Source organism: Neophocaena asiaeorientalis, unplaced genomic scaffold (genome assembly GCF_003031525.2).
Source record: "Neophocaena asiaeorientalis asiaeorientalis breed wild unplaced genomic scaffold, Neophocaena_asiaeorientalis_V1.1 scaffold49, whole genome shotgun sequence".
NCBI classification, from domain to species: Eukaryota; Metazoa; Chordata; class Mammalia; order Artiodactyla; family Phocoenidae; genus Neophocaena; species Neophocaena asiaeorientalis.
This window is the reverse complement of record NW_020172456.1, coordinates 2,347,213-2,366,097: the sequence shown is the minus strand read 5'-3', so window position 1 is coordinate 2,366,097 and position 18,885 is coordinate 2,347,213. Positions and strand designations below refer to the sequence as shown.

The following is an 18,885-nucleotide window of genomic DNA, read 5'->3' as shown; positions in this document are numbered from 1 at the left end:
GATGGGACACATCTGTACAGCACTATTCGGTTTCCAAAGCACAAACACCATCTCACTTGATCCTCACAAGAACCTCTGAGGTAAGTAGGACAGATGATAGTTCATATCTTTTATCAAGAAGGAAACCACCATTTTATTAAGATGAAAATGAAAGCTCTGCTAAGGGAGAAAACTTGCTTTAAGTCACACAGTTCAAACAAGATTCTGTGAATCAGTGGTGTTTAACCTTGGCTGTGCATGGAAATCCTCTGGGGAGCTCCGCAAAATCCTTCTATCTGGGTTCTGTCCCTGGAAAATGGATTCAAGAGCTCCAGGGTGTGTCCCAGGAGGATTGTTAAAGCTTTCCAGGTGATTCTGCGGGGGCTAGAACTCTGCTCTCAATCTACCCACTTTTCACTATATGAACTGCCTTCTTGACAGAGCCTTTCCACTAAACTGCCCATTAAAATCACCAAGGCAACTTTCTAAGAATTACAGAGGCCCAGACTCCAAAATCAGAATTTCTGGGGCTGGGGCTCAGGCACTAGCTTGTTTTAAAGCGCCTCACTCGCCTATCTGCTTTGGAGTTTCCCACATATATTTTTAAATTTTTTCTATTTGCTGTTGTCTCCTTTCTTGTTCCTTTTGGGGTTAATGCCTTTTTTATTCCTTTCCTGTCATTTTCATGGGATTTTAGGCAGGCATGGATTTAAATGGGTATACTAAACATAGCATGTTGAACTGGAAACCTGCTAAATTAAAAATTAAAAAAATTTAAATAATTAAATTTTAATTATACATACATTCACTGTAAAAAATTCAAATATCACAAAAGGGTACAGTATAAACTGAAAGTACTCCAGACCCACCTCCCCCATTCCCATTCTTCAGGGTTAGCTGCTAGCCTGCTGGTAACAATTTCGTAAAGTTAATGTCCAATTAGAGTAACCGTATTAAGTTTTCAATATATTTTCTCTCTCTGTGGTTTAAAATTTTCCATTTTAATTTAAATGTCTTTATGTCTTTTACTGTATTATTCATCTTTATGCTTTTTTATATGAACTTTCCTATGCCTGGTCTGCTCCCCAACACCCTTCTCCCAGGGAGCCCCTGTTCAACCTTTGATTCTCAGCCTATAAGTCATGTCTGAGTTTACAAAGCATTTCAAAATCTCCTGGGCAAAATTAATGCTCCCTTCTTTATGTTCCTACACCACTTTGTTCATACCTCTATTCTAACACTATTCACACCATTTGGAAATTATTCCTTTTTAAAAAAATATTAATTAAATTAATTAATTTATTTTTGGCTGCATTGGGTCTTCATTGCTGTGCACAGGCTTTCTCTAGTTGTGGCGAGCGGGGGCTACTCTTCCCTGTGGTGCTCGGGCTTCTCATTGCAGTGGCTTCTCTTGTTGTGGAGCATGGGCTCTAGGTGCATGGGCTTCAGTAGTTGTGGCACGTGGGCTCAGTAGTTGTGGTGCATGGGCTTTTAGTTGCTCCGTGGCACGTGGGATCTTCCTGGAGCAGGGCTCGAACCTGTGTCCCCTGCATTGGCGGCTGGATTCTTAACCGCTGCACCACCAGGGAAGCCCAGAAATTATTCCTTTGTTTTTATCTTAACACTTATACATTGCAAACTCGAGGTGGTGGCAGCTGTATTATGCAACTCTATAATACTGCTAGCTCTGTACTGTAGCCCTGTACTGCAAGTGTCTTCTCCCAGTTAGTGGCTTGTATTTTTCTTCATGCCTTTTGATGAGGAAGTTCTTAACTTTAACGTAATCCAAATTTATCAAAGTTTTCCATACCGTTTTTCTGATGTCATTTAATAAACCCTTCCCTGAGATAGTAGGAAATTTTCCTTCAAAAGTTCTGATTTTACTTTTTCCTTTAAAATTCTTTAATCTATTTGGAATTAATTTTTTGTGTTAGGGGCCCAACAGAGAACCAGTTGGTTCAGCTCATATGCCAGCTCTGTCATATATCAAGATTCCACATGTGCCTGGATTGTTTTTGGTCTCTCTAGGCTGTTTTATTTTCCCTCTCTCCCTATCCCTATACTAATATCCCATAGTCTTAATTTTTATAGCTTCATAATAAATGTTGATATATGTAAGGGTAAGTCCTTGAAACATTTTACTCTTCTTCAAGAGTGTTTAGGCTATGCTTTGTCCTTTGTTTTTCCATGTAAATTTTAGCTTAGCTTGTAAACATCCAGAGAAAATCCTGTTGGAAAATTTATTAGAATTGCATTGAATTGATAGATGAAGTTTTCAGGAAGGATCCTGGCCGCAGCACAGGCAAAGAAACAGGCTATCTGACAGGTCAAGTGTCTGTGACCGCTCTGCCTCCCTAGGTGGAGCGGTCCAGGGCGACCGCGGCTGTTCTTTGGCCCTTGTCCCCGCGGCTTAGGGAACCAAGAACTACAACTCCCGGCAGGCCGCGCGCCGCCCCGGCTTCGCCAAGAGCAATGCGGAGGTGGCGGCAAGCAAAGTTCCCCGCGAACTCCCGCCACCAGGCTGCTGCTGGAAGCCGGGCGCCGCGTCTCTGTTTCCCACGGGGTGAGTAGGCGCAGCTCCTCGGAGGCCCGCGCAAAGCCCGGGCTGCCAGGGCCCCGGGGCGCAGGTAAGCCAGTATGGACGCGCCCGGCGCCCGCCTCTGCTGCGGCCTCCAGCCGGGAGAGAACCCTGGGCCGGTGACCTTACCATCCGGGGCCCTGCGCGCGGCCACGTGACTCGGGTGACTTGCAGTGCCCCATCACCTCTGCCGCGACTCTCCAGCCTGGCTCACCATTGGGCGGAAGCGTGGCGCAGTCCTGCGTGTAGGTAGAGCTGGAGCTGGAGGGAGGCAGCAGGTGGCTCACCCAGACCTCCTCAGCCTTGGTGGTCTGTGGGCTCCTAGGCGCAGGCGTCCGGGGCTGGAGCGCAGGCTGGATCAGAGCAGGGGCGCGCAGGTATCCTTGCCCTCCACAGGGGCCTGCGCGACCCCGGAGCGCGCCGTATCTATAGCACTTGGTGGGGCCCTGAGCTTCCGGATCGCACAGTAAACGTGTGCTGATGACAGCGCTGTAAGGAGAGCACCGTTTAGAAGACGCCTAGTACAGCTTTCTCCCCAGGTTAAGTGGCATTTCCTTTCTACTAACTATGAAGTCATTCGATTCAACAAGTACTTATTGATCACCTCCATGATTCTTGGCACGTAGTGGCTGCTCAGGAAATATTTGTGGAGTTGAAAGTGAATTAGACTTTATCTGTGCCTTCACACGTTTTCTTTAAGCAGTAGTTCTCAAAATTTACCCTGCATCAGAATCACCTGGAGGGCTTGTTACAACACAGAAACCTGGACCCCATCCCCCAAGTTTCTGATTCAGTAGGTCTGGGGTGGGGAGCGAGCATTTGCATTTCTAACATGCTCCTAGGATATACGGATGCTGCTGGTCTGGGAACATACTTTGGAATATCACTGTTTTGTAGGAAAAATTCCTGTGAACTTAAAGCACCAACTCGTCACTCCTGGTCCTGGGCCTTTCTGTTCTGGCTTGCCAGTTTAACTTCGGTAGCGATAGTAAGCATGTACGTATTACTTTGTTCACTGTTTCTTCCCCCACATTATATACAGATTTTCATGTAGTCTACACTTTTGTCAATTTTCCTGGGTTACATCATATTGTATCTTTGGCCATTTCTCAGCAGCCTTCAGGATGTAAACTTTGTCCTCTGCTGGGAGAGTTTACATTTTTTCCCTTTCTGATATACACTTATTTTCTTGTCTCACCCCCCGCCCAACTCACTGAATAAGCCATCTCAGTTTAGCTATCTACATCAGAGGCACTTCAGGGACCCACCTCAGGGCCCAGCAAGCCCTGTTCTCGTCCGCCTTGTGCTCTCTTGGCTGGAGCAGACACACCTGTATTCAGGTTCTGGCTGCATCACTTAGTAGCTTCCCAGCCAAGTTTTTTACCTTTTCTAAAACTCAGCTTCCTGATCTGTAGAATGAGGCTGTAATAGGATGCACCCCAGGATGTAGTTGTGAGAGTTACATGAGGTGTTTAAGCACTTGGCACTGTACATTTCTGCTTACAATCTCACTCACTCTTCTCCTCTTACCTGCTACTCAGGCTTTGTGCTTGGTTTTCCACTGTTCTCCCTGAGTCCCCCTATCTCTGGATGAAGTAAGTGGAGAATTCTATTCCTTGCTTGGATGAGATTTATTTTACCTGTCTACTCTGGGACTTCGGCATCAGTTGGGGATTCCTTTAATCAATATTGATTGAATCACCTTCTGGGCATCAAACACTAGGAAACAGAGTGATTACATTTGGATTACATTCCTATCTACAGGGCAGGGCAGGCTATAAACCTGCTCAGGTCAACTAGATGGTCCCTCAGCATTGATATGAAACATGATGGTATCATCCACCTTGGTTGCTTTTTATCTACATGAATAACCAATTTTCCCTGAAAACCAGATCACTGTCTCCAAATGTATTATTGGGTCTTTTCCAGTCTTGGGAGCAGACCAAAAGAAATACTGCTCGTTTGTCTAACGGTCTCTCTAGGAAATGGGAGGAGGAGCTGTGGTCACTTTATGGGATTAATGGGATTGGAGCCCTAAATTTCTTTCCTCTGTGGCCATTCTCACCTGTGCAACAAACAGCGAGCGGTGATTCTAGGCTTACTGTCCTGTAATGTGGCATGGGGAGGAGGCAGCAGATGGATAGTAGCTGAAAAGGCTTAGCCCTGTGAACAGTAAGTGCTTGGTTCCCTATTTAGTTCTGCACAGAGGGTGGAATTTCATTTGACCATCAACTTAATTTGTAGATCTTCCCAGACTCTCCTCTTGCCTTGTCTCAGTGCTTGCTAGTATGTTTCCTGTGGTCCAGCGAGATGGATTCCATGCTCATCCTTGATTTGACAATAACACAGCTCTCCTAAATGTTTCATAGCCTGGAATTGGTGGTTTCTAGTGAGGTGCTTTGGTTGATCTGTGACATGCTGTTGACTTCCAGGGTGCCAAGCAGTGTCTTCCCTGTGCCTGGCACTGTTTGGGGGTGGTAGAGGGTCAGAAATCATAGTGACTGATGCAGTTACTTGAGAATGGGGTTAAGAATGTTGGGGATTGGAGGTCTGCGAGTCCCTGTCAGGAAGATCACGTGCCATAAAGAGAAAGGGCTGAAGGTCTACCCTGCCGTTTACCAGCTGAGCCACCTGGGGCAAATCACTCACCCTCTCTGTTCCTTGGTTTCCTCATTTATACCTGGGGATGGTAGTAGTATCTGTCTCACCTCACCGGGTTGTGTGGAATAACTAATGAAATAATGAGTGCAAAGGGCTGTGTAAAGATCAGTTATTGCAAATATTATTATCTAATGTTTAGGTTTTAGGGTCCGGTGGCCCGAGGCACCTCCCCCTCCCACCCCCAACCAAAAAAAAGGATGTGCTGTTATGAGAAACAACTCAGGTGAAAGTCAAAAAACGCAAGTAAACAGAACAGGGCAGGTGATTCATTAGCAAAAGATTTAATAATGAAAGGTGTTTTTCATTGACAGACATATTTCACGGCTGACAGGGTCTTTTAAGATTGCTACCCCGAGGAAAGCAACTCATTTACATGTTAAAGACTCACTGACACCTTATGGAAAACTCCAGCTCCAGTCTATTTAGACACAGTTTGACTCCTATATCATCTATTTTATGTTTTTCAATTTCCACCTCTTTTATTACTGAGGACGTTTGCATGAAAACTGGGTCTTGGGAGTTGTGCCTGCTTTGCTGCTGCTTCCCCACTCAGAGGTGGGCTTAAGCCTGGGGTGGCCTCATTACCTAGAGGGACAGGCCTGGAGGATGGTGCAACCTGAGGAGGATGGGGTTCGGGGAGGGAAGTCTGGGAGGGATGTTGGGGGTGACTGGAGGAGGATGGCTGTCGAATTGGCAGCTCAAGTTTGTGATTCTCACCTGGGAATCTGTGTTGTTACTGACTCTGTACAGGTCTCATAGGGTATAGTTTACCCATTCATTAATTCATTCATTCAGTAAATACTTTTGGAGCACCTATTCCATGTGCTAAGCGAGGTTATGGCCAACTATAGCCTGCAGGCCAAATCTGACCACACCCATTACTTTACATAGTGTCTATGGCTGTCCTTTGCTTTGCACTACAATGCCAGAATTGAGTAGTTCTATCAGATATTATAGCCTGCAAAGCCAAAAATATTTCTCTATGGTCCTTTACAGAAAAAGTTTGCTGACCCCTGTTCTAGGCGGAGAGAATAGCAAGTGCAAAAGCACGGAGGCTGGAATGTGCCTGGCGTGTTTGAGGAATAGCAGGGAGGCTGGTGCCTTTGGGGTGAAGTGAGCAAGCGGGGACAGTGGAATGGCCTGAAACCCTGGAGGGAACTGGGGAGTCAGATCAAGAAGGCCTCTCAGGTCACGCCAAGGCCTTGGCTCTTTTGAAACCACACAACTCAGATTGGGACTCGAACCCAATTGCACCTCAGATGGGATTCGAATCCAGCCAAAACTCCTATTGGGACTCGAGCCCACGGGCTGGGACTTGAACCCACTGTCTTTTAATTAAAATCACTCACCTGGTGTCAGGACTTACTGAAGCTCAGGTTCTTTATGTCTCAGCGCAGAAGGAATTCAGTGAGAGGCAAAGTGATAGGCAAGAAGTAGATTCATTAATATAGGACACTTGTGAGGAATATAAGCAGGCAGGCAAGGGGGCTCTGGCCTGAGAACTAAGTGGGAAAGCAGGTTTGTTTAGTGAGACACACACTCCATAGACAGATTGTGGGCCGTCTCAGAAGGCGAGAGACCCTGAACTATGGGGTGGTTAGTTTTTGTGGGCTGAGTAATTTCATAGGCCAGTAAGTGGGAGGATTATTCCAATCATTTCGGGGAAGGGGTGGGGATTTCCAGGAATTAGATCATCACCCACTTTTTGGCCATTTATGATCAGCCTCTGAACTGTCATGGCGCCTTTGGGTGTATCATTTAGCTAATGTATCATAATGAGCATACAATGAGGCTCAAGGTCCACTGGAAGTTGAATCATCTGCCATCTAGGGCCTAATTGGTTCTAACTAGTTTATGTCATATCCTCAATGGCTGTGTCATTCTTTTAAAGGTTGTGCCCTGTCCCCTTCCCTCCTGTCTCACTTTGAGTGAGGTGGGAGCCATTGGAGAGTTTAGAGCAGAGGAATGCAGAGTTTGACTTAAGTTTCCGTGTTGAGAATAGAGTGGGGAAATTTTCACTCTCTCATTCATTCAGTCTTTTTTTTTTTAGCAGACTTATTTACTCACTTATTATTTATTAGCGAATTCTGCCCTTTGCATTTAGTGGAAGAGGCAGATATAGGGCCAGATTATTAGAGGTAAAAGCAGTGTACAATGAGACCAGAGAGGAAGGAGCAAGGAACTCTGAGTGATTGGCTGACAAAACTTCATAGAGGGATAATGCGGGATTGAGTGTGGGGGGATATTTTGGGAGATGAAGCTGGAAAGGTGGGTTGGGATGAGAATGGGGTGGGCCTTGAATGCCTTGCTAGAGAATTTGGACTTTTTGGTAGAGAGTGGGTAGGTAAGAGTGATAAGAATGCACTTGTGGTTTAGGATGATGACGACTTGTGTGGCAGAGTGAAGGTTGGCTGGGATGTGGGGAAGTGTTTGGAATGGGGAATGGTTGAATGGTTCAGGCAAGATGTGATGGGTTTCTCCCACCTCCTTTATTAATTGTACAAGGTTGTGCTGAATTCTGGTCCCTGAGAGCTAGGAGTTCTTCTATATAAGCTCTTTAGCTTTTCAGAGAAGAAGAAATGAAGTTTAAAATAACAATAAGGAGAAGAGGTCTCATTTACTGAGCATGGTAGGCATTCTGTTAAAGCAGCATCTCATTTAATTCTCACAATGACCCTATGAGGTAGGTACTATCAAGAGCCTCTTTTGTAAATGGAGGCTCTAAGAGGTTGTGGTTTGCTCACGGTCACACAGCTGGTGAGCAGTTGAGCCGAGGCTCTTCCCGGCTCCAGAGGCTGAGTTCCTGACCACCGGTTGCTCTGTACTGCCTTCTTCGTGTGGGCTTTTCTGCAGGCCCCACAAGGAAGGTCCCTGGATCACCCCTCATGGACCTTTTCGAACTGATGATCTTGAAGGAGGAAGGTGTGTGAGGAGTTGAGGGCACTCAGCCTAATTTAAGGCCTGCGTCCGGGTCCAACTGGCAACCTGTGTCTTGGCAGAAACAAGGTGGAGGGGACATTGAGCGTGCTGCCCCTTTCAGTAGAAAATACAACAGTGAGAGACCCACGTACCGCAAAAAAAAAAAAAAAAAAAAAATTGCTTGCATGGGACTTCCTTGGTGGTTCAGTGGTTAAGAATCCACCTGCTGATGCAGGGGACACGGGTTCAAGCCCTGGTCTGGGAAGATCTCACATGTCACGGAGCAGCTAAGCCCATGCACCACAACTACTGAGCCTGAGATATAGAGCCCGTGAGCCACGACTGCTGAGCCCACATGCCACAACTACTGAAACCCGTGCACCTGGAGCCCATGCTCTGCAACAAGAGAAGCCACCGCAATGAGAAGCCCCCGCTCACTGCAACTAGAGAAAGCCCGCGTGCAGCAATGAAGATCCAATGCAGCCAAAAAAAAAAAAAAAAATTGCTTGCAGTCATCCTTGTGGGGTGAATGCAGTCATCTGGGGTTGCGAGTGGGTAGGATAAACTTGGAAGGGGGCATGATTTCACTGATGAATTTGAACACATGAAGCCTCTCTTTATTAAAAATGAAATATTTAGAAGAGTGGTTCTCAAACTTTGCATAAAAATAACCCATTATATTTCCTATTAAAATGCAGATTCCTGAGTCCTACCCCCAGCCTTGATGATTCAGTGGGCCAAGGGGTGGACTTCAGAAATCTGCATTTTTTTTTACTTTGCTACATCATTATCGTTATTATTATTTTTTTGGAGTATAGTTGATTTACAGTGTTTCAGGTGTATAGCAAAGTGATTCAGTTATACATATATATTGTTTTTCAGATTCTTTTCCATTATAGGTTATTATAAGATATTGAATATAGTTCCCTATGTTTTACAGTAGGTCCTTGTTGTTTATCTATTTTATATATAGTAGCGTGTATCTGTTAATCTCAAATTCCCAATTTATCCCTTCCCCCACTTTCCCCTTTGGTAATCATAAGCTTGCTTTCTATGTCTGTGAGTCTAGCAGAAATCTACATTTTTGAAATGGCACACAGATTGATATTTATTTTTTTTAAGAGTTCCTCTGACCACACTTTAGAAATGCTGGCTAGGAAAAGAACACTGCAAAGAGAAAAACAATGGGATTATAAAAAGAACTGGGTCCAGAAAAGTCAAGAAAGGAGAGAAAAAGGAACAGAACAGGTGGGAATATAGAAAGCACAGAAGATGGTAAAATTAAATCCAAATACATAAGTGATTATGTTAAATGCAAACGAAATCAACTATATGCTATTTAGAGAAACAGTATAAAGTGTAAGTTGAAAGTAAAAGAATGGAAATATGTCCCTGTGGATACTTAAAAAAAATCTGTGACTATGTTATGAGGCATGAGTCAAGACAGACTTTAAAGAAAATGCAGACAAGGCTGTTTGGAGCAATTGTTTCCATCCAAAGGGGAAACAGAGGCACAGAGCAGGGAGGGGATGGTCACAGACTGAGTCCAGGGCAGAAGCAAACAGGGTGATGACCTAAATTTTCCTGCTGCATTTGTGCCGGGTTTGCAGCTGCAGGTGGCTTGATGGTGGCACTTCTGGGTGGGACTTCTCCACTGGCAGCTGCAGCTGTGGTCAAGGACTTTATTCTGATATAGAATTCCTAGGAATTGAAGGGGAATCTGCCCACTGGCTACAGTGGCCCCAAAGACTGTCTGTGCAGCCACCTGGCACGCTGAGCAGTACAAGCAGGGTGGGGAAAGGGAGCCGGGAGCCCACTTGGTCCCACTGAATGGGAGTGTGAGTTTGGTGAAACGGAGCAAATCAGCAGGTGGACCTTGAGCCCCTAACCAGAAAGCAGCCTGGAGGGCTGTGAGTGGACAAGTAGTAACAGCCATGGTGTTTGCCCTCAAGGAGCTTACAGTCTAGAAAAGGGGCTGTCTATTCTAATCAAAATAAATATTTTGAAAATCAGTCAGACGTGGAGGGCTTACCTGGCTGCTCTGACCAGCTGCCGTCTTGGCTGTGGTTACTTCTGACCTGGGCAAAGGGGGCTAATGACGCCTTTGTGTGCTTAGTGGTACAGTCATAGTTTCTGTAAGGGTCGTTAACACACACTCGCTTCTCTTATCTAAAACAGCATCCATCACATATCCGTCATCCTTCCTCTTACCCACTTTGATTTTCTTCTCAGCACTGAATACCTGCTGCTATTCTAATACATGTCTGTTTGCTTGTGATCTGTCATCCCCTCTAGACTGTAAGAACATTGTCTGTTTTCTTGGCTCTCTCCCTAGTGCCTAGAACAGTGCCTGGTACTGTTGAAGGAAGAATGACTTTGACAGTTGACTTATGCTGGGTACTGTGCTAAGCATTTCACATACACGATCTCATCTTATCCCAACAGCTTTTGAAGTAGGTATCCTCCTGTTTTACAAATGGGGAAACACAGGTGCAGCGAGATTGAGGAAATGACTGGAGATCATGCAGTCTAAGTGGCAGAGCCCGGATTTGAATTTGACCACCTGGGAAACTCTTAACTGCTCCTCTTCCTCTGCTTTCCTTCTTTAGGGTCTGGGGACATGGCCCGGAGGGCTCTCAAGCTTGCTTCGTGGACCAGCATGGCTCTTGCAGCCTCTGGCGTCTACCTCTACAGCAACAAGTACTTGGACCTCAACGACTTTGGCGCTGTCAGGGTGGGCAGAGCAGTTGCCACGGTAGGTTCTTCACCTTTTGGAAGGGGCAGAGGAACTGCAGTATTACTTGCAGGTGTTCATACATGTAGCAGATGTACCTGCCAGCCACACATATGTGGAGATTCACATGTACCCCTACATGTATGAAGCTCCCACTACACAGTTGCACAGGCATGGGTGTGCACCCCTGTGTGCCTGTATCCCTGTTCACACAGCCTCTGGCATCCTGAAGATAAACAGAGTGGTATTGCATGGGGTCTCTGTTCTGAAGCCTTTACCTTTACAGAACCTCCTTACCTTATTTTAGTCACAGACTCAGGAGGCGGTCTTCTCAGGAAACACATGGAAAGAGAGCTTTGCAGCTTTGATTAAATTCTACCAGAAAACTTGGGCTGCCTCCAGTGAGCTCGTGAATGGTTCGTGATGCAGGGCTCATGCTCTGAGTATCTATGCCTCGAAGAACTTTGCCGATCCCCTCCAAGCTCCAAACTAACAATCTGAATTGAATATTTGACTGTTAGAGGCTTTCTCCAGTGGTTCAGGAACATCGTTCTGGTGTGATCACATCCTCTTTAACTCTGCTGAAAGTGGCTGTTCCAGGCACCCCTACATAATTGCTCCATTGGTGGGTAGAGTGCCACATGCGTCCTGCTTTCTTTCCTCCTTTGTCTGCTGCAGGATGAGCCCATGCTTTCTTCCCCTCGGTGTAGAGACACTCTGATGCACAGTCTGTCTGGGCTGTTGTCTAATCATTTCCTTAATACTCAGTGTTGTCCCATCTTCTTCCTAGCCTGGCTCAGATGTGATGCCTGCTCCTTAACGTAAACTGGGTCATAGACTCAAGATTAGCAAATAGATAAACAGGCCATGGCATATGTAGTGATTCTTAAGTGTTTGCTGAATGCCTTTTTTGGGCCCAGCATTATCTTATGTGTCTTAGGGGTAGAAACGAACTGTCCCACGCAGGTGCAGCTTTTTTTTTTTTTTAATGTATATATTTTTAAATTTTATTTAGTTATTTATTTATTTATGCTGTGTTGGGTCTTCGTTTCTGTGCGAGGGCTTTCTCAGTTGTGGCGAGAGGGGGCCATTCTTCATCGCAGTGTGCGTGCCTCTCACTATCGTGGCCTCTCTTGTTGTGGAGCACAGGCTCCAGACTCGCAGGCTCAGTAGTTGTGGCTCACGGGGCTAGTTGCTCCGTGGCATGTGGTATCTTCCCAGACCAGGGCTCGAACCCAAGTCCCCTGTATTAGCTGGCAGAGACCCAATCACTGCACCACCAGGGAAGCCCCTACAGGTGCAGCTTTGAAGGACCTTCTGACTGAGGAGTGTTCACATGAATGGGTCAAAAAAACAATCCCTGGTGGCACAGTGGTTAAGAATCCGCCTACCAATGCAGGGGGACATGGGTTCGAGCCCTGGTCTGGGAAGATCCCACATGCCGTGAAGCAGCTAAGCCTGTGCGCCACAACTACTGAGCCTGCTCTCTAGAGCCTGCAAGCCACAACTACCAAGCCCACGTGCCACAACTACTGAAGCCCGTACGCCTAGAGCCCGTGCTCCACAACAAGAGAAGCCACCACGAGAAGCCCGTGCACCGCAATTAAGAGTAGCCTGGCACTGTGAAAGGTGCAGGGGATACGATGATGAATAGGAAGGACATGCCCCTGAGCTTATAGAGCTTAATTTCTAGTGAAGTGGAAACCATCCATATACAAGGAAACAAATGAGCAAGGTAATTTTGGATGGTAGTTTGTTATAATAAATAATTGGGAGTTGGATGGGGGTAACTTTAGATTGAGGGTCTCTGCAGGGGTAGCATTTGTGCAGAGCCTTGAATGACAGGAAGAAGCCAGCCAGATCGAAATCTGGGGGCAGGGCCTCTTAGAGGTTGGACTGTTTCTCTAGACATACCACCTGTGTCAGGGGGCTGCAGCTGCAGGCCTTGGACAGAGGAGTAATATTTGATGTCTGGTGCTAAGCCTTCCTCTTCCTTGGTTCACAGACAGCTGTCATCAGTTACGACTATCTTACCTCCTTGAGGAGTGTCCCCTATGGTTCAGAGGAATACTTGCAGCTTCGATCCAAGGTAAGGGACCTGTGGGACCCATCTGAGCTAGGCCAGGCCTGGATAAGTCCTGAAGTGGCTGCAAAGCCAGCAAGCTTCCTGAGTGCAGCTGGAGGTGGGCGGGGGCAGTGTAGGGATTGAGGCTGGGGGCTTGGGAGGAAGGAGGGGGCGTGTTTTAGTGCCCATGGGCTGGGCTGCCAAGCTGCCATCAAGCTGGACCCCCCAGTACTGAGGTTATAAATCTATAAGGTGCTGCTGGGGAGGCTGGTGTGTGTGTTTAGGGAGGGCACGCATCTGGGATGACTCAGGAGGGATGAAGGCTCTGTCCCTGAGATAACTCAGCTGGCTTCCAAACTGCCTTGTCAGGCAAAACCCAAGTGAGAGAGGTTAATTGCCTTCCTGTCCTCTGAAGGCTACACCGGGGCCTATTGTAGGCCTCTGAGTGGAGCTGTCGACCACACACTCTGTTCTCATCTGGAACAGGATAGTTGATTTTGGTGCTATGTCTACATGTCCCAGAGAGTTGGGGGATTAAGCAAGAGGGCACTTGTGTGGGATGTAAGTTGAGTTTGAGGTCAAGTGTATATAACTTTGGTTCTCCCAGAGAGAGGTTTGTGATAGATCTGTGTATCTTTACTCAGCCTGGAAGGCCCTTTGCCCCTTAGAAAATTCCTAGTCATCCTTCAGGACTCAGCTCAAATACCTTTCCTCTGTGACACTTTCCTCCTCAGTCATCCTAGTTGGCTGGAATAATTAATTTTTAAATTTTTATTTAAACTTTTCATTATGGAAATTTCAACCATCCATAAGGGTAGAGTAGTATGAGCCCCTATGGAACTGTCGTCCAGCTTCAGAGATTATCAACCTTTTGCCAATCTTGTTTCATCTACTCTTCCCTTTATTTATTCATTCCTTCATTTACTTCTTTATTCATTTATTTATTTATTATTATTTTTTGCTGAAATATTTAAAAACAAATCTCTGGCATCATATTATTTCATTTGTAAATACTTCAGAATGTATCTCTAGCAGATAAGGACCTTAAAAAAACCTTAACTACAGTACCATGATCATACCTAACAAAACTGATAATAATTCCTTAATAACCTCTAGTAGCTAGTCCATATTCAAATCTTCCTTTTTGGGACTTCCCTGGTGGCGCAGTGGTTAAGAATCCGCCTGCCAATGCAGGGGGTGCGGGTTCGAGCCCTGGTGTAGGAAGATCCCACATGCCGCGGAGCAACTAAGCCCGTGTGCCACAACTACTGAGCCTGTGCTCTAGAGCCCATAAGCCACAACTACTGAGCCTGTGCTCTAGAGCCCGTGAGCCACAACTACTGAGCCTGTGCTCTAGAGCCCGTGTGCCACAACTACTGAGCCCGCATGCCACAACTGCTGAAGCCCGTGTGCCTAGAGCTCGTGCTCCGCAACAAGAGAAGCCACCGCAATGAGAAGCCCGTGCACTGCAAGGAAGAGTAGCCCCCGCTCCCCACAACTAGAGAAAGCCCCGGGCAGCAACAAAGACCCAACACAGCCAAAAATAAATAAATAAATTTATTTTTAAAAAAACCTTCCACGTTGTCCCCAAAATTTCTTTTTTAAGTTGATTCAAATCTGGATCCAAACAAGGTTCATATATTATGTTTGGCTGATGTTTCCTAAATCTTTCTAAGTCTATAATATTTCCCCTCCCTGCTTTTTGGGGGAGCTATTTGCTTGTTGAAGAAACCAGATCATTTATCCTGTGGAATTTCCTACATTCAGCATTTGGCTGATTGCATCCTCACAGTGTCATTTAATGAGAAGTAAATTCAACGGTACACAATTCAAAATATATAATATTTGAACATAAAAAATGACCCTCCTATCCCTGTTTCTCAGGTACCCAGTTTTTCTGCCTGGAGGTGATCATTATATCTTGTATATCTTTCCAGAGAGCTCTTCCTATTTGGATTTAACCACTCTGTGTTCTTTATTCCTGTCATAGATGATAGTTGGTTATGTGTCTTTCTCTCTCTTTAGACCATAAATTCTTTTAGATCAGGGATGGGTCTTTCTTTTTTACATCTCCTATCTCTAGCAGTGGTGCCTGGGACTGAGTTGAGTTAATGTCTGTCTCAATGCCAGGCTGTACCCTGCTAGCTCCCTGCCTTGGGAGAGGCCCCAGAAAGAGAGAAAGGTTTGTAGTCAGAAGACCTGAGTTTGTGCCTTGGCTTTGAGAAGGTCATTCAAACTTTTGGGGTCTGTGGACTACAGATAGTTATACCACTTACTGAGGATTATATGGATAGTATCTGAGACAGTGTGTTGTGAATGTAAATGTAAATAAAGCAGGTATCAAAAATAAGTCAGATGTCTACTAGAAGGTATGCTCCACGAGGGAAGAGACTTGGTCTATGTTGTGTATCTTCACTTCTGCAGCACCTACTACAGTACCCAGGACACAGTAGCTCCTAAATAAAGGTTTGTTGAATGAATGAATGAATGAAATGTTAGTGTGTATTGGAAGATCTCAAAGTCCTTGTCTCTGAGACCTAATGCCCCCTGCTTTTCCCTACCCCCTTTTCTCCATCTAACCAATGCTATGGACCTTGGAACCCACCAGAGCCACATTTTGCAGAGAGGTCCAGGCCAGGGCACAGGGGCAAGCCCTCTGCCTTGGGGAATCTGCAGAGCAGACAGGGGGATGGATGTCGTGAAGACAGTTGCCCTTCATGTGTAAGTCATCTGCAAAGCACTGGTGCTGCAGGTCCTGGAGAAGCTTGGGGGAATGCAGTTAGGAAAGTACAGTCTGGCAGTTGACAAGAGGGCAGCAGCGCGTGGTGACTGGCACCAGATAACAGGGTGCAGGCTGGTCCCTGGGAGTTGTGCCTGGGAAGGGAGAGCCGGCCAGCACTAAAGAGCACAAGTAAATACAGCAGAAGTGTTTTCTTGCATCGGAGCACTTATCTGTTCTGGTCTGTGAGACTGATAAAGAAGTGAGTGCCGGGTAAAACATAATTATCTCACCTGTTAAGCCAGTGTCCCCAGGTCCCGGAGCACGCCAGAGCCAGGAGCTTGGCAGGCAGTGACTTCGAGAAGCACTTTCAAGGTTAGTGCTTAGCTGGCTGGGATCGCAGTGACTCAGCTCTGCTTCGAGAGGGGGTGGGAGCCAGCGTGAAGGTGTGTTTTCTAGGGGCACAGTGGCACTTTGCTAGGCAGTGAGGGCGTGGGGCGGGACCCAGGTGCTTTGGAGAACGAGACTCCTGGTGCCCAGAAAGGACGGGTGTGAACTTGCCTGTGCCTGAAGCAGAAAGAAGTCACTGCTGGTACAGATGTCCAGATGATGGGCTGGAGGAGGCAGGACTGAGTTGATTCTGACCAAGGAGTTGAGGTGTAGTGGACATATGTTAATTTTGCAGCACAGGAGCCATTCTTGTTTTAGGGAGCAGCATCTAAACTTTCCTTTGGGGAACCACTCCTATCTCATATACATGCCTTGAGGTTTGAGTGTAGCTCACCCCACCCTCAGGGTGGGCATGTGACTTTGGCTATCAGTGTAGTCCATTCCTCTGGCCCTAGTGATTGATTCAAGGATGAGTATCTAAGCCAGTGCTGGTCAGTGAACTTAAATCAGCTCCAGGACTTTTGGGGGTGTCCCCCCTGTGACACTGTCTTTTCTGCTGGATTAGCTGAGAGTATCAGATGTTGGCTTAGAGCTGCTGGCAGCCATCTTGCCACCACGAGGGGAGAGCCCATCTGTGAATGGAGCCAGTATTGTGGAGAGATATATTTGAGTCCTAAGCTAGACTACCACTGGACTTTTCAGTTATTTATGCCAGGAAATTCTCTTTTTGTTTAAGATGTTTTGAGTTCAGTTTTCTGTTCCTTGCAGCCAAATGAGTTCTGATAAACTCTTGGGGAAGCGTAATTAGTGTTTTGATAGGTCACAGAAGGACCAGTAACTCAAGGAAAGAAATGAAATTCAGAAATTCCAAGGCCCATGGAGGATGAGGAGATAGAATGATGGTGCTGGGTAGAATGTGAGCCATTTTGGACCTAGAGCTCCTGGTCTGTCACCAAACACCTCTACTTCCCTAACTGTAAAGTGGGTCTTTGCCCCAGCTAAGTTTGTAAGAACAGAGATGAGAAGCTTTACTTAATTAAATACTGTGGATTATTTAACCAGCCAGAGAGGAGATCTAGAAGCACAGTTTGCCTTGATGGCTCCTTATCATTTTAATGAACAAGTTAATTATTTTCTATTTTTCTTATTTTTACATGTATTAATTGGAATTATTCTACAAGAAATAGCTGTCCCTTCTCAATCAGTTATTTGTTTATTTTTATCAGTATCAACTCATGGATATTTATTTTATTCTATGGGTTAGAGTCCAAAATAATCATTATTTCTTTTTATTACTCAAATTGTTCTGACTTTGGCCATTGGGAGCTTCTTCAGGTTGTCTCCTGTGTTCTTTTGATATGCCCCATCATTTTTTCAGCACTGTCTTAACTTTCTGGTACCACAAGTTGCCCCAGGATCATCTTGTATTTTCATTGCCCAATCCCTGGAATCAGTCACTTCTCCAAGGAGCTCTGATTCCTTTTATTGGAGAATGGTATTCAGAAACCAAGATGTGGATGCATGTTGCTACTGGGGTGCTGTTGTTTCTAGGCTCTTCCAGGAGACATAGCTAGGAAATATATGGATGTATACTTATTCATGCATAAACACATCTGTCTATTAAAAAAACATGAGCTCATGCTGATACCTCTAATTTCAATCTAAACTCACAGAGTTCATTATAGCCTTCTCCCTTTCCTTATATGTAACTTATTTCTCCAAGAGTGAGAATTCCTATTATCTACAATATATTCACTTATTTGTTAAACCCTAGTATAGCCCAAATTAGTTAACACCCCTAAGGCATACAAGAGCAGAGAGAGTGGCTCAAGATGAATTAAGGGGGTATTTGAGCTGGGTTTGGATAGATGCATAAGATAGAAACATGTATCATTGGGGACAAGGTGATCTGGGCTGAGGTTGATGGGTAAAATTTTGGCGATTGTCTATAAGAAGCAGAGAGTAGTTCAGTGTTACTGGAGACTAGGTTATGGGTGAGTGAAGGGTTATACTGGCAAACAGAATTAGAGGTAGGTTGCAGAGGGACTAAAGGCCAAGTTTTATACCATGGGCAGTAGGGAGCCCTGGAAAGTTCTAGAGTAAAGTTTTGTTAAGCCGTTAATGAATGAGAATGCTTAAAGTCATCAGTTACTGAATATTTTCTGAGCTTCTGCTTTGAGTTAGAAAATGAGTAAAAAAGTGGTGTGTGTGTGTGTGTGTGTGTGTGTGTATGTGTATGTGTACGTGTGTGGAGAGGGTAAAGTAAGAGAGTGAGAGAAATCTCATGTGCCTTTTCCTTTCTTAATCGGAGTCCTAATATAGGCAGGGGACCTTGATTGTTGCTGTGACTGGGAATCTTTAGCTGAATTCAGTTTCTTGTTTATGGAGCAGGTCACTGAGCTCCTGTGGTATGCTTCCTGGGATGCTTCAGGTGTGCAGTATGTGTGCGTCATATTCGTTACTACGGTACTTAATAAATATTTGGGCTTAGGAGGTAAAGATGTAAATACTCTTTTCCTCTTTGCCCAAGAAGCAGAACCAAGGAGATGCAGGACTCTGCCAGGTAGAGATCAAAATGTCAGCTTTATTACTGGTAAGTGTTCGGCTGGATCACATGTCTTGGGCCTGTGAACAAGTGGGCTTGTTGAACTTCACCCCTGAATTTGATAGACTTGCCTACCCAGGCACAGACGTGGCAGGACAAGCCTTTCAGATGGGGGCCTGCCTCTTAGGGCAGGGAGGGACTGAATACCAGTGTTCTGCAGGTTTGCAGATCCCAAAAGGGAGGAGAGAGGGAGAGGTGAGCTGTTTCTTCTCCCAAACTCACCAATCCGGTTGAG

General features: G+C 45.6%; 1 protein-coding gene across 15 annotated transcripts in view; it reads left to right on the top strand.

The window, feature by feature from the left end:
* The first annotated feature begins 2,449 nt into the window (after window positions 1-2,449).
* Window positions 2,450-18,885, top strand: part of ADCK1 (aarF domain containing kinase 1) — a 151,229-nt gene continuing 134,793 nt past the window's right edge. For 10 of the 15 annotated variants that reach the window (XR_003002234.1, XR_003002232.1, XR_003002231.1 and 7 more), the window contains exons 1-4: window positions 2,450-2,542; window positions 10,747-10,892; window positions 12,877-12,960; window positions 18,576-18,638. Coding sequence is in view for 1 of the 15 variants with exons in the window: in XM_024737759.1 (XP_024593527.1) it covers window positions 2,452-2,542; window positions 10,747-10,892; window positions 12,877-12,960; window positions 18,576-18,638 (384 nt within the window). In the remaining 14 variants the exon portion in view is untranslated. The other 5 variants (XR_003002239.1, XR_003002235.1, XR_003002237.1 and 2 more) reach the window with 4 other exon arrangements.